Raw genomic sequence first — 15,440 nt, 5'->3', positions numbered from 1 at the left:
TCTCGGGCCCGCTCCACCACCGTAGCACGATATTGTCCGCTTTGGGCTTACCATTCCCTCACGGTTTTGTTTTTGGGAACTCACGAGCAACTTCCCAGTGGGTCACCCATCATGGGATTGCTCTAGCCCCCTTCTCGCTTAACTTCGGAGTTCCAACGGATTCGGATTGAATTGAAATTTTGCAAGGATAATCTATGAATCGAGACTTACAAAGTATATGGTTCGGATTGTTGAAGTTTGATGTGGAATTGGCCCCACACCTAATCCTCAATTTAAAAAAAAAAATGGATTCCCTTTGCATAAAGGAAAGAGAGAGGAAGTGGCAGAGGAAAGAAGAGAGATTATGAAGAGAAAAAATATTTTGGGGTTTTTTAATTATTATATTAAGCTTTTGTTTTTTTTTTAGTAAAATTAAAATCATATTTATTAAATAAAGTTAATAGGTTGTTTTTGGTTAAGAAAAAGTTTAGAGAAGTCCTTTTTATTAACAATAATGATATTCATATCATATTCTCGTATCACATTTTCATACCACATTAGGTGGCATTTGATGTGGACAGCTGCATCATTTGAATTAATCAGATTTTTAAATTTAGTTCATTATTTAGTAAACTAATAATTAAGAAAAACTAGTTAATTAAATTATGATTGTGGTATATGAGAAGTCTTTCTCCTTCATTTCCTTGGGTTTTGCAAAATTTTCAAATGATATGGTTGTCCACATTAGATGCCACCTAAAGTGATATAAAAATGTGATATAAAAAGATGGTATGAATAACATTACTCTTCTATTAAAGCTCCATGGCTGTTTAACGTTGAATTTTGTCTAAACCATTAAATAAAGTTACTAGGATGCTTTTGGTTAAATATTCAAAGTTCGAAACCATTTTCATTAGTATTTTTTTTTTAAATCAATGAATCATTAGTTTTCTTTTAAATCAATGGTATCTGTTTTTTCCTTCTTCTTGGGGTATGGTTTATGACTTGCCTTTGATTATTCATTTACCTCTAAAACAACACTCGAGTCTCACGTTTTCATTCGAAACAAAAAATTATTCTTGGAAGTCACATGATCTAACTTACTGGGATGGCAGATGGAGAAGATGAAAAGAAGACAAATTGAGATAGAATTTAACTTTCAATGGGTTAATGGTCGATTTTTCAATAATAGGAAGTAAAGTGAGAGTCAAATCTTGTTTCAGGCGGCAGATGAGTAAAAAGAATAAATTTCTCTATCAAACCAAGTGTAGAATTAATGAATAAATTTCTCTACTCTTTTTACTTGATTTGGGCTACAATTAAGCTCCAACATGTGTTCCTTTAGCGTCGTGATGCCTGATATTTAAGCATTGACTTGAGACATTTTCTCTACCCTTTCTTATTTTAAAAATAAAGGACGCACTGCATCTTTGAATCGACAAATATGTTTCGGCTACCCTAACTTCCTTTGTCCATCGGAGCCAACAAAGGGTACTTCGCGGTCGTGCAATGACGAAACAAGGTGGTAAATAAGAAGGTTAATTAAGTGTTGGTGTGATTAGGGATATCATGACTTGGTTAGTAAAATGGCGTATAAACCCTATATATTGGGACATCGTTTTCTTTCTACTCTTTTTTCATCGATGTTGTTGATCTTTTTTCACGTCAACCAATTTAACACCAGTAAATAAGAAAATTAGGAGCAAGTGGATTAATCTATCAAAACAAGGGTAGAATGAATCAATTCCTCTACTCCTTTTTCATGGTTTGGGCTACAATTAAACTCTAGAACATGTTCCTCATCGTCGTGGCGCTTGATATTGATACTAACTTCATTCATTTTGTTTACCTTTCTTACCCTGAAAAATTAAGAGCAATATCGGTCCTTAAACCCTAGCCGTATCCACATTATACCAATACCCTCTCCAATTTTCTACATACAGAAAGTAAAAATGGCAAGAATAATAATTAACCCACTTGAAAAATGGCAAGAATAAGTAGGAGATCATGGAATAGCATTTCTAGACCTTAATTTTCTTTCCTGCATATATAATACGAATAAAGTTTAATTTACAAATTATCAGATGAGTACTAAAGTACCCATAATTAATCCTACTACCATAATTTACAATTTTACAACCATTTTCCTTTTCTTTCTTTTTTTATTTTATTTTTTATTTTTTTTTACTTTGCGTGTTTTCTGTAAGCTAGTCTCCCTTACTCAATCTTATAAGCATGAAGAAACATGCAGAAGTCAGAAGATGTTGAGTTATTACTTGTTTGAGTTGAATAATAAGCACTGCTATTATCACTGTTTATGCTGCCGTTGCCATCTCTGTCGTGATCGCTCTCTGATTCCGGTGCCCCTGGCTTGAAAATAAACAGCCCGTGCCCTGTCCCCGGGCTGCTGAAAAGCCAATCGTGCACGTCCCAGAAAACTTGCACCGGTTGCATGTTCACCTGCACAGTCTGATTCCCTCTGAATTTCCACTGCAAATTCTTGACATGAATCAACACAATCCCGTCTACACTGATCCACATTTCTGGGTCTTTCAGGCCGGACGTTGAGCTCTCCACGACAATGTCATGCTCTTTTCTCTTCTCATCAAACTTCACTCTTGTGGCAAAACTTTTCTTGGCAAACACGTTTTCTTTTTTGTAGTATAAAAGTGCCTCCACAAGGGCTGGTCTGGATTTTGTTCTCTTGTATGCCTTTTTCTTCATGTCTCCCAATAACAACACAACCTCCTCATCGCAAACAAGAGCAACATAAAAGTCGGAACACGGTTCTGGGCTGCCGCCAAATTTTGCAGACCGAAGATCCCAATAAACCTCCACTTGATTCCCTTCGAACTCGAATGACTTGTACCCTTTTTTGCTCCAAAAATGCCATGGCTTTAGGTCGAATTTGCACGTATAATGAAACTCGCCGTCTAAGCTATCAATCCGAATGCTTAGGGAATGGTTCATGAGGTTCTTACACCATATGATCGTCACCTTCCGCCAAAATGTCGCAATATTGGCAAGGAAGACGCAAGTCACCGTGCTTTGTGCGGTTTTTGTTGTCACAGGGTCGTCTGTGATCTTCTCTGCAAATGGTGGAGACTCATGAAATGATTTACCTCGCATCGATCGACTCAAAGACTGCATCTTTGCAAAATTTGTAAAATTGTTGGGTTAGCAATCATTGAATAGGTATGGGTAAAAAGTTTCACATTGATTTTTTTTTTCTTTCAATTGTTTGAAATCTAATGCTAATGAGAATGAAGGGTTGGAAATTTGGAACTTACAACTTAGCCTCTTGGGATATTTGGGAATCTTGGTGCCTTTGGAAATGGCCTATTGACATGGATGGAGATTGATGAGAAACTGGTTTGACAGAGAGAAGAGAGAGGTGTTGGTGAAGAGAGAGAGAGAGAGAGAATGCAAGAGGCTATGACAGTTTGTTCCGTGGAGAAAAAACTCTCCTTTTTAGAGGCTACAATCTAAGAGGTTGCCGAAACAGAAGGGTTAACAAAAACACATTTCAACAAGACGTTTTACTATTTACAGCTTCCTTCTTGTCAATTTGCTCACTTGGAGACAGTTGACATTGAATTGAAAAAATCAATGGAAGTCAGAACTGCCAACCATGAAATCTGAACTGCCTTTTGTATATTGGCATTTGATATTTGTACTTTTTCAATTGTTCTATCGTACATCGTCTTTCTATCTCAAATTTGAGATCCTTGTTTGCTTTCTGTTTTTTGGTTTTTCTACGGAGGAAACTAAGAAAAGTAAATTTTTTTTTTTTGGCAGGAAAAGTAAATTAATTAAGAAATTATATTTTTATTGGACGAACGATCTACATAAATTTATTTAATCATAATTTCAATATATTTTTTAAGTGATTTATTGACACCCTATAATTTGTCGAATAAACTCCACTGAATTTTTAATATCAAATGACTTAACTCTACGTATTAAGGGAGAGGGGGAAAGTGGCAAATCATTTATAATACCAAATTTTGTCCTTCCTTATTTGGAACCTCAAAACATTAAAATTGATTAGTTAAGGTTAAATTAGTAATTTCATAACCCTTAGTCGGTAGTTACTTTCATTTGTTATTTTTAATTAAAAAATAGATCCAACAAAAAATAAATAAAGACCAATTGGAAAACACGTAGGCTATATTTAATGATTCTTGAAGTGTTTTCTACAAGAAGCATATATTTTATATTTGCTTTAAAAAACACTTTAAGTTCTTTTGAAAGAAAATCAGTTTCACTAAAAGCGTTTTCAGTCATTTTAAACACCCTTCCAAACGAGTCATCAATACTTTTTTTTTTTTTTTACAAACGATATTATCTACACTAAGGGGGTGGGAGAGTAGGCTAAGCCTCATAATGGGTTAGCAATAATGTGGTTCAAATTTGCCTCTGGCGATAATTGAATTTAAGACCTCTCACTTACCAGTGAAGAGAAATACCATTATACCATAATATTAAGTGTTAACAAGCCATTACAACTTATAGTCTATTTTTCATGTGGGCATACTCTTTGTTCATTTTCATCTAAAATTTTGTGGAGAAGTATGCATTTGGTCAAAATTTTAAACCAAATCATGTGTCAACAATAGGAAATAAGCACGTTAATCAACGTTTAAGTAATAATCTAGTCATCAACAATCACATCATTTGGTTTGCACATTTAGTTTAAAAAATTTGATCTCCCTAACATTACCCTTAGCCGTCACATTTGATCCAATAAATTAGACAAAATGATTGAGACTGTTATATCAAATCCAAAATTTGTGGAGAAGTATTATACTCTCTATCAGGTAATACTAGGGAGACCAAAATTTTAAACCAAAATTGCAAACCAAATGTGTGTCAATAATAGGAAATAAGTACGTAAATCAATGTTTAAGTAATAATTCAGTTATCAACAACAACATCATTTGGTTTGCATGGTTGGTTTAAAAAATTTGGTCTCCTTAACATTACCCTTAACCGTCACATTTGATCCAATAAATTAGACAAAATGATTGAGACTGTTATATCAAATCCAACTTTTCAATATGTTTTAGCACCGAGTGCCTGCAAGCAGAGCCATCTCTGAGCTTTTGGGAGCCATGTGCAAAATTTATAAGGAGGCCCTTCTTAAAACAGTATTCCATAAAAAAATTGAACAAAGTATTGACGCTAAAATACAATAACTAAAACTGAAACACACTTAAAAACTCACACTAATTATCAGTTTTCAAATATCATTAAATGTAAAGAATGTTACAAAAATAACCATATTACTAAATAATCAATAATTAGTTTAACTTAAGAAACCAAATGGACAACAAGTGGCCCTTTATCATAGTGATGGAGATGAGTGTTGCCCTTGCACCATGGTGTGGGTTCAAACCCCATCGGCTCTCTAGTCTAACATCTAATCAAACAATTAAACCTTCATAATCAATTTTGTCTAAAAAGTTACCTTCAATTGATATCAAAGCTAGCCCATTTTACCTTTCCTGCAACATGATTTATCGTAAATATGATTTTAATAACTTTAACTTTGAGAACAAATCAACCCATTAGGAGCATCGTCATGATTATGATTTTCATCAAGGTCGTCAACAATTTCATCATGGCCTAAATCACCAACTAATTCCTCATTGTCATTTTGTAGTTCATTAGCTAAATCCTCCGTTCTCCCTTTGAATTTCAGTACAACCACCTCCACCCTATCTTCCTATTCCTCATAGACGAACAACGACGACAACCCAGATTTCCAAATCGAAAAATAACGAATTCCAATTGGAATAAAAACCCATTTGGAGCAATCTCCCTCGTGTTTCTATCTCTTCTTTCACCATGCTTCTCTCTTTTTCCCCCTTCCGTTTCTCACTCTTTCCTAAGGAACTGCCACCAAGCAGGTGTCAAAGGTTTTGGTTTTTGATGGGGGGTAAAAGGAGATTCTGCCATTCTGGTGCAAGCTAGGATAGGCAATTAAGGAAGCATGCTGGTTTTCTTTAAAAACATACTAATATTTCTTTGAAAAAAAAAACATTACAGGTTATTTTAGGAATAATGATAGGTGGATAAATAAAATTTTAATTTTTTATGGCAGGTGAAATTATAATGTGAGTGTAAAAATAGGACAATAAAATGGATTTATTAGGACTCTTATTAAATTGCTTAAAAGAAAAAAAGTGGGCAAGCTTTTTTGAAGAAAAAAAGTGGGCAAGCTTTTTTGAGAAAAAAAAGTGAGAAAGTAGGAAAAGAGGCATCGTATTTGTATGTCCCACTTGAACTTTTTTTGTTGGGTCCCCTTTTGCGGTCGAACACTATGCTCCCCAAAAGACGCCCCTGCTCACAAGTCCTCAACAAAAATCGACACACATGACACTGCTTTCATGGGCCTTATGGCGTTACTTTCGGGAACAAACTGAAAGGACCAACATACCAAAAGGCTCAACAGATCCGTAAGCCCAAATCTCTCTTCTATAAAACAAATAAATAACTGTTGCACTCTCTGGAAGGGTGTCTGCTCCCTCATGGGGTTTTGATCACTGGGAAGTCCTCCTTCTTTCCACTAACATTGACCTTGTTTTACTTGAAATCTGCAACTAAACAAAAATGGAGAGGTGGATTGAGCACTACAACAGCTCTCAAGAGATACTGCTTGTTGGGGAAGGTAACTTCTCGTTTTCTGCTTGCTTGGCCCGAGCTTTTGGGTCTGCTACTAACATGGTGGCCACTTCTCTTGAATCCCAAGGTAACATTTCTCAAACCCTAATCTTTTATGCATATGGGTACTCATTAGATGTAACTTTATGCAATTTATAATTTTGGGTTTCTTGAGTTTTCTGCTTTTCTGTGATTTTTCTATCTTTAGGTACAATTTTCAAATGGGTACGCATCGGATGTGTATAAAATTGTTCCTCTGCATTTTTTGGCAATAAATTAAATTTTGGGTTTGTTTGATTTTCTTGAGATGTTTTCCGTCGATGATTTGGTGCAAGATTGATCGATTCGACTCGATGTTTTAGGTTCTTTGTTGGCAAAACACTGGAGCAGTTGGTCACATTTAGAAGAGTTGAGGAGGATGGGGTGCTTGGTGCTGCATGGAGTTGATGTGCATAAGATGGACCTCCATCCTGTCCTCAAATGGAGGGAATTTGATGTCATCATCTTCAACTTTCCTCATGCAGGTCATTACTCTTGGTTACGTGAAAAGGACTATGAGCTTATTCAGTAAGTCACTAATTCAATTAACATTTCATTTTTTTTTGTCCATGCTTTTAATGTCACACTAGGTAATTTTATTTGCATTCATCATTTATGTAGTCTAATTCATCATAGTATTCAATTCATGGGGAGTAAGGCCTTGGATTCGCTGACAAATACGAAAACATTCTTTGGTTACAATTCAGGAAGATGTCCCAAGTTCGAAACCTATCCTCCAATTGCATAATACACAAGTTCCCCTTTCTTGCGAAACAATGATGAATTGATTGTGTTATATAGGAACCAACCTTTTGCTCTTTTAAGACAAAACGATATTGGAGAAGGGGAATCGAGTTTGGCACTATAGATGTTGGGGCTCTTAACTAACCGAGTTACAAGCCTCTCACATGTGTGAACTAACTATATATATGGTAGAATATTGCACATTGTTTTCAGCTAGTTGAATTTGGCATTTTATTGGAAAAGAAAAAAGAGAAGTGTTGAGTGCTATCATCCAAGGCATGCTATAGTTCCAAATTTTTATGAAGTATTTCAGGCATGGTTAATCAATTTTGTGTAACGGGCTGCAGGGAGATAAGTATGGTAGCTCTATAAACCGCAGATTCTTTAAGCTTTCACCTGTACATATCATTGAATGTCATATACCATCATTAATGCACCAATTAGTTACCTAATTGCTCTTCCCTTGATGTTTATGGATTTTGGGGTTCAATGGATGTAGAATGCACAGGGAGTTGCTGAAAGGATTTTTCGAAAGTGCCCGTTGCATGCTTAGCTATGGTGGGGAAATTCATGTTACAACCCGGGATGACTACCCCTATCACAGATGGAATGTGGAAGGACTTGCAGAGGAAGCTGGCCTGATCTTGAGTGATAAAGTGATCTTCAATAAATCGGACTACCCTGGCTACCAGAATAAGAGAGGCGGCGACATCAAGGGCAACAAAACATTTCGTCTCCGAAATTGTTACACCTTCATATTTTCTGTGCCAGATGGGAGCACTTCTGATCAAATGTCTCTTTGCAGTGAAATAACCAGCAGTGGCAGTTATTATATGAACATGTGAAGTGTTGGTAAGCAGAATGTGGTGCCATTAGGCCTATGGAGAGGATCATCTTATATCTTTTTGGGAACTGTACTTTTGGAATTCTGAATAGTTTCAGCTGTGTGCATATGGCTTTGTAAAAGATTTGATCCCTAACCTTTAGAAGTATGCAAGCTCTGTGCCTGTAAAAAAAAACCTTTTTTTGATCATTAGTGTGCCTTGCCAACAAGTCCGTTGCTACGATTTTGCTTTTTAATGTAGTAGTTAAGCTTGTAGAAATTTCCTGTGCAGGACGTTCGACAAGATTTTGTATTAATAACACCTTGATTAACATAACTCCTTGAAGTAAATTGATACTTAATTGGATCATAACTCCATAAATCTCCAAACACAAAGGAAATGAAAATATTGAAAGTTATTACTAGTAAGCCTCATAGAATGACAACTACAAAACTAATGGCGCGTTTAAGTAACGGTAATGGGAATAAAAAAAACGGAATTGAATTCCGATTATAGATTACACCGATGTTTACTAACGTGGGAGGAATAAAAAATCGTGTGGGATCCAAATGAATTCCGGAATCACTCTCCGGAATTTCCCGGAGTCGGATTCTCTAGTAACAGGTGGTAATTGAATTCCTTGAATTGGTGTCCTCCAAATGGGAGGCAGTGGCAGGATCTGTGGTTATCTGAATCGATACTTCTGGTCCTGCTCCCGCTCCCTCAGTATTATGAAGGGCGGCCCGTACTCATCGAATGCCAGCGCCATTGCTGCACCAACACCCTCTTCGCAAATCGAACCGCAATGCTTCTCGATTCGCTTGTTCCCCTCACTCTCACTTCTCTTCTTCCCTCTTCGGACTAGGTCTAGGCCCTTCTCTGTTTAAAGCATCTGCTTTTATATGGGAGTGCTCTGGAAGTCGGTGAAGAAAAGATGGGGATGAGAGGATGGGAGGGAGAAAAGATAAAAGTTTGTAAAGATAAATTTAATTTTATATAGATAAACTTAATTTTCAATGATTATAACATTAAAATAATTTATTTTCAATAAGGACAATTTAGTAATGAAGTTAGTTTTAATTCTGATTCCAATGAACTAGTAAACAATATACATGGAACCAATATTATTTGTATTCCGATTTCAGTTTAGTTTAGTAAACAATTTTAACAAGAATCTAATTGTTAAATTATTATTAAAATATTAATTAATGTACTTATTTTTTATTTATGATACATTATTTATGTTATAAAATATAATCCAATTTATTCGACCTACGTTTACTCTCCTTGCATAAGCCAGTCTACTACAATCCTTGAAGCCATCTGCAAAAACATCCGCTGGCAGGCATGAAGACGACGAACACAATGATTTCTCCTTTTTATCTTTTTCTTTTTCTATTGCTTTCCCTTTTCTTTTTCCTTTTGCTTTTGGTGTTCTCTGATTTTCCTGAGATTATCTTCAACTTTTAAATTAAAATCTAAAACTTTAAGTTTTAAATTAGTTTTAAACTAATGGTTGGGTTTTAAATAAATTTGAATTAAAATCTGAAATTTGGACAAATTTAATCCAAAATTTAGGTCAGGGTTAAAAGGCTGGCCCATCAAAAGTTAGATTTTAAACTAACACAATCTTTCTCTAATTGTTGGGTTTAAAAATAAGTTCTGAGTTAAAACAAAAAATTTGAGCAATTTTAAAATTTTAAATACATTAAATTCAACAGCTAAGATTGAATATGGTCAAATTTAATAAAAACAATAATCTATCGACTCAAAATTAAATCTAACAATTAAAACAATTAAAAAATATTTAAATAAAAATTCATCTAAAAACTCTATAAATACATGTTTCATAGGGTTTGTTTAGTGAATTTTCAACTTTTCTCGAAATTTAAATATTTTTATGTTAAAATATTTATAAAAATAAATTATGATATTTTGCAACTATTAGAGCAAAAGTATAGTTTTGTTTTAAAGTTTAAATATTTTAGATTTTAATCAAAAAGTTAGAGATTTTATGATTAACAAGACTCTAGTTTTCCTCCTCTCCGCAACGAATGGTCTTTCATAATTCAAAGTGGGAAATGTTTGCATTCTCATGATCACGTCTGGGTGTGATGTCATTGCCTACATAGGCGTGATAGTTTCCAGGCTGACTGTCGGTTGCTAGAAGTGTGAAAGAAGGGTAATGTTAGAAAAGATTAAATTTAGAAGGATAATGATATTCATATCATATTTTTGTACTATATTTTAGATGACTTTAATTGGTATTTGATATGAACAGCCACATCATTTGAATTAATCAGATTTTTAAATTTAATTCATTATTAATAAACTAATAATTAAGAAAAACCAGTTAATTAAATAATGATTGTTGCTGTTCACATCAGATGTCATCTAAGGTGATATAGAAATGTGGTATAAAAATATGGTATGAATAGCATCACTCAATTTAGAAAAAAAAAAATTGAAAACTAAAGGACATAGAAATTGATGATTGGTTTATAACTTAAACATTGATAAATATGCTTATTCCTATTAGTAGCACATCATTTAATTCGTAAATTTAATCTTTATAGCATTACTGCCTATAGTGATGCAAACTGGGCCGGGGATCCTAATGATCGAAGGTCTACTACTGGATTGGTTGTTTTTCTGGGTTCTAATCCAATTTCATGGTCGTCTAAGAAGCAAAACACAGTCTCTCGGTCATCCACAAAAGTTGAGTATCGGGCTTTATCTACAACTGCAGCTGAACTTGATTGGATCAAACAACTGTTGCTATTTCTTCACGTTCCACTATCTGTGCAACCTATTCTGCTTTGTGACAATTTATCTGCTATAGCTCTTACGTGTAATCCAGTTCAGCATCAAAGAACTAAGCACATTGAGATTGATGTGCACTTTGTTCGAGAAAGGGTTGCTAAACAACAGCTACAAGTCCATTTTGTGTCTTCGCATGACCAATATGCTGATATTCTTACAAAAGGGCTATCTGCACCACTTTTTCAGACACATTGTGCCAATCTCAGGCTCAGCTTCACTACTCCTGAGCTTGTGGGGGGATGTTAGAGGTATTAAGATCCAATGGCTACAAAAGAAACATGTGGCCAGAGATTAAGAGTGCAGTTAGTTTGTTAAAGATTGCAGCTTAGTGAGCAAGCTATGCTTGCTGATATATACTGTTGGTGTAAACAGTTGTAACTAACGACTATGTTCAGATATGAAATGTAACCTTTCTTTCTCTAAATCTCCCTCTCATCTTCTTCACCTCTCTCACTGTATTTCTGTTTTCTGTGTTCTTGAGAACCTTCGACTGGTTTACAATTATTTGGAATGTTGAGATCAATTCAGAAATATTCTTAAGGGTTGATTAGTTATTTATACTTAACCCTTACTTTTAATTTGAAACTAGGCCATTGTACGAGTATTTAAACATCTTTTATGGTTGCTACTTGTTATCGCTACAATAGAGTTTTGAGTTCTCTCGTATTCTCTCATGTTTTAGGACTTATCGTTGAATAATAAACTCTATTGTTATTTTTTGATGCTTTCGCCTTGCCTTAGTATTGTCTTATAAGTGTGTATCAGATTCTTTTAAGTAGGATTCACTGCATGAAGTAAAGGCATCTACCCAGATATCTATTTTCTTGCCTGGTCCACTTATCAGATCCCTACTTATCAGGTGTGTAGATTCTTAGTACTGAAGAAATTACTAAGAAGAATCTAGGATTTAGACTATGAAACGTACTAGGTTGGATAGGAAAACCTATCAATATCCACCACCCAGAGAAATTTTTTTAGGGTGACAGGAGCACGCTATATCAAGTGTCATAATATGTTGGTTGAATTTTTTTCTTCAAGTTTCCAACTAATTATATTATTACATTTAGTATAATGGGATGTGTTCTTGGCATATTAAAAAGGGAACTTTAACGAAAAATTAATGGTACTGTTCACTTTAACGAAAAACCACATTTTTACACTAAAAAGTCAATCTTGGTACTATTCACTTTACCCTTTATTTTATCTTTATCGTTAAAACTCAAAGTTTTTAAGTCATTTTCATTAGTTTTTCTTATTGAAAAATCTCTCCACCACTTAAGTTGGATTTTCTAAGAGTCGTACAACTTCCTTACTATGAAGGGAAACGAATTAGTCGCTTGGGAATTTCATTTTAATTAAGGGTTGGTATAGAAATGCATTTAAAATGACTGAAGCATTTTTAGTGAAAATGTTTTTTATTTATTTCAAAAGTACTTGAAGTGTTTTCCGCAAAAAGCACCAATTATGCGTTAGAGAAAGTACTGTAAGGGCTTTTCCAGGATTCATTACATTTTTTTTATTAAGAAGTAGTTCTAAAAGCACTCACTTTAAAAGCGCGCTCATTCATTTTAAAATAACTTCTAAACAATTCATTTTCAGGATTCACTACTTTTAAAATACTACGTAGATATGTCTCTAACCTAACATGTGATCCAACCCCAGCCTTTGGAGATTAACCAGCATCTGACTTAGGATGAGGTAACAATGAAAGACTAGAAGCGAGTTGAGCTCCCAGTCCATGTTTGTTCTTTTGATTGTATTCTTTCGTAATGGAGAAATTTTGGAGACGAATTTTTCTTAAGCGGGATAGAGTGTAACAACCCGTCCCTAAATTGTTGTAATTTCTTTTTTTAAAATTGTAAAATGACAAAAAAAAACTCCCATATTGGGTTAATTTGAAATCCTAAGTGGACATTTGAACTCAGTTTATAATTTGTCTCAATTCTTACTATATTTGAATAGTGCTCGACAACATGTACGCGTGAGCGCAAACTGGACCCAAATCGAACTTGAACGAAGTTTTATGCTTGTTTGAAGTTCGATAACAAATTGGTAAATGTTGGAACAGATTTTTCACAGGTTATACGAAATATGTATGCAGTTTGTAAAGTAAATAAGACATGAAATTTAACAAAGTTCGACAAATTATGCTTACGTCCTTGAGCATTAGCAATTTCTCATGATATGAACTGTAATTAGAGGGAGGGAAATGACTGGGGAGGATTTTTTTGTATAACCGTGGGTTCTCTCTGACTAAAAATGTGCTTAGTCTTCTCCTTTTCTCTCTTGGTTTTTGGATGTTCCTTTCCTCTCCTTCCGATGTTTCTTATATGGTTAATGCTAGTGAGATTAATAGTGTAGGCTAAATTTTATAAAGTAAATGATATGGAGTTAATGATTAGATTATTACTTAAATGTTGATTAACGTGCTTATTTTTTATTTGTGACACATCATTTAGATTGTACAATATAATCTACCAATTTATTATAAGGAAAACTAATGAAAAGTCCTCAAAAACTTTAGTTTTAATGAAAACGACAAAATAAAGGTGTAAGTGAATAGTATCAAAATTGGCTTTTCAAGGTAAAAATATCTTCCGTTAAAAATAAACAGTACCAGAAGTGTTTCGTTAAGATTCTATTTATTCTACCTAGGTTTACTCTTCTTACATAGGTCAGTCTACTAACTATAATCCTTGGGAAAAGGATCCTCGCCGGATCTTATTCCTGGGAATCCAGGGGATCTCGTAATCATATCCGTTCATTTTACATTATGCGATAAAGAATTATTTAAAATTTATAATTAAATATAAATAGTACTTAATGAAAATTGACCCTACAATATACGATAAACGGACACGATTACAAGATGCTCGAATCCCAGAAAAAGAATCCTTTTTCCAATCCTTGAAGCAAGCTGCAAATACATCCGCTGGTAGGCATGAAGACGATGAACACAATGATGCCTCCTTTTTATCGTTTTCTTTTTCTTTTGCTTTCGCTTTTCTTTTTTCTTTTGCTTTTGGTGTGTTCTGATTTTCTTAAGACTATCTTCGACCCTTAAATTAAAATGTAAAACTTTAGGTTTTAAATTACTTTTAAACTAATGATTGGGTCTAAAATAAATTTGAATTAAAATATAAAATTTGGATAAATTTAACCCAAAATTAAGGTCAAGGTTAAAAGACGAACCAGACAAAGGTTAGATTTTAAACTAACTCAAATTTTCCTTGATGGTTGGGTTTAAAAATGAGTTCTGAGTTAAAACAGAAAATTTGGGTAATTTTAAAATTTTAAATACATTAAATCTAACAGTTAAAATTGAATATGATCAAATTTAATAAAAAAAAATAATCTATCGACTCAAAATTAAATCTAACAATTAAAACAATTAAAAAAATATTTAAATAAAAATTCATCCAAGAATTCTATAAATACATGTTTCATAGGATCTGTTTAGTGAATTTTCAACTTTTCTTAAAATCTAGATATTTTTATGTTAAAATGTTCATAAAAATAAATTAGGATATTTACATGTATTTTATTTTGAACAAGAAAAATATAGTCCAAATTCTTTTTTTAGTAATTTCAAACTAAAATGTTAGGTCGGAAGTATTAGAGTAAAAGTATAGTTTTGTTTTAAAATTTAAATATTTTAAATTTTAAATTTTAACAAAAAGTTTGAGATGATATGATTAACAAAACTCTGGTTTTCCTCCTCTCCGCAAGGAATGGTCTTTCGTAATTCAAAGTGGGAAATGTTTGCAATCTCATGATCACGTCTGGGTGTGATGTCATTGCCTACATAGTTTTCAATCTGACTGTCGGTTGGTAGTGCTGACAAAGAAATATGTGATTTATGGGTTTTGTTGTTTGTGGGATTGTTTTCTTCGAAACAAAGTTTTAGGATTCTCTTGATACTTTTTACCATTTCTATCTATCATCTATTCTCACGCTCTTCTCTTTGCTTTATTTTACATATTAAAAGAAAAATATTATTAGCATTTTAAAAATTTTATTTTACATTTTATCTATATATTTTTTTAAATATAAAAAATTTTAAATGCAAAATGAGAAATTTGAAATGTCAAAAATAATTCTTTATTAAAAACTTAAAACAAAATGGATATATGGTGTAATCGTAACTGTTTAAATATGAGAGGATAAGAGAGGAAATAGATTATGAGGGAAGAGGACAGATTTTTCAATGTAACCGGTATACAGGATGATATGTTACTATATAAATAATGAGATATGTGTACTAAAAGGTTAATAACTTAAAAAATAAATATTTTCACTATTCTTATTAAAATAAATAATGTACAATTTATATTCCCATTACAACTAAAAATTTCCGGAGGAAGC

At 33.4% G+C, this 15,440-nt stretch overlaps 2 protein-coding genes across 2 annotated transcripts; one reads left to right on the top strand and one right to left on the bottom strand.

Annotated features, from left to right (window-relative positions):
* Positions 1-1,815: 1,815 nt before the first annotated feature.
* LOC125474545 lies at positions 1,816-3,108 on the bottom strand. The gene has a single exon (XM_048578472.1). It carries the CDS (start codon positions 3,106-3,108, stop codon positions 2,197-2,199), a length of 912 nt encoding a protein of 303 aa, XP_048434429.1. The 3' UTR covers positions 1,816-2,196.
* Positions 3,109-6,508: 3,400 nt separating this feature from the next.
* Positions 6,509-8,481, top strand: LOC125474140 (uncharacterized protein At4g26485-like). The gene is made up of 3 exons (XM_048577585.1): positions 6,509-6,733; positions 7,008-7,212; positions 7,928-8,481. Exons 1-3 carry the CDS (start codon positions 6,595-6,597, stop codon positions 8,271-8,273), a joined length of 690 nt encoding a protein of 229 aa, XP_048433542.1. The 5' UTR covers positions 6,509-6,594; the 3' UTR covers positions 8,274-8,481.
* Positions 8,482-15,440: the final 6,959 nt, after the last annotated feature.

This window comes from the organism of the source record quoted next, unplaced genomic scaffold, assembly GCF_019419815.1.
Source record: "Pyrus x bretschneideri cultivar Hongxiangsu unplaced genomic scaffold, Pyrus_bretschneideri_v1 Contig12, whole genome shotgun sequence".
NCBI lineage: Eukaryota > Viridiplantae > Streptophyta > Magnoliopsida > Rosales > Rosaceae > Pyrus > Pyrus x bretschneideri.
Note: the sequence above shows the minus strand (reverse complement) of the source record. Positions and strands in the feature narration are given on the sequence as shown.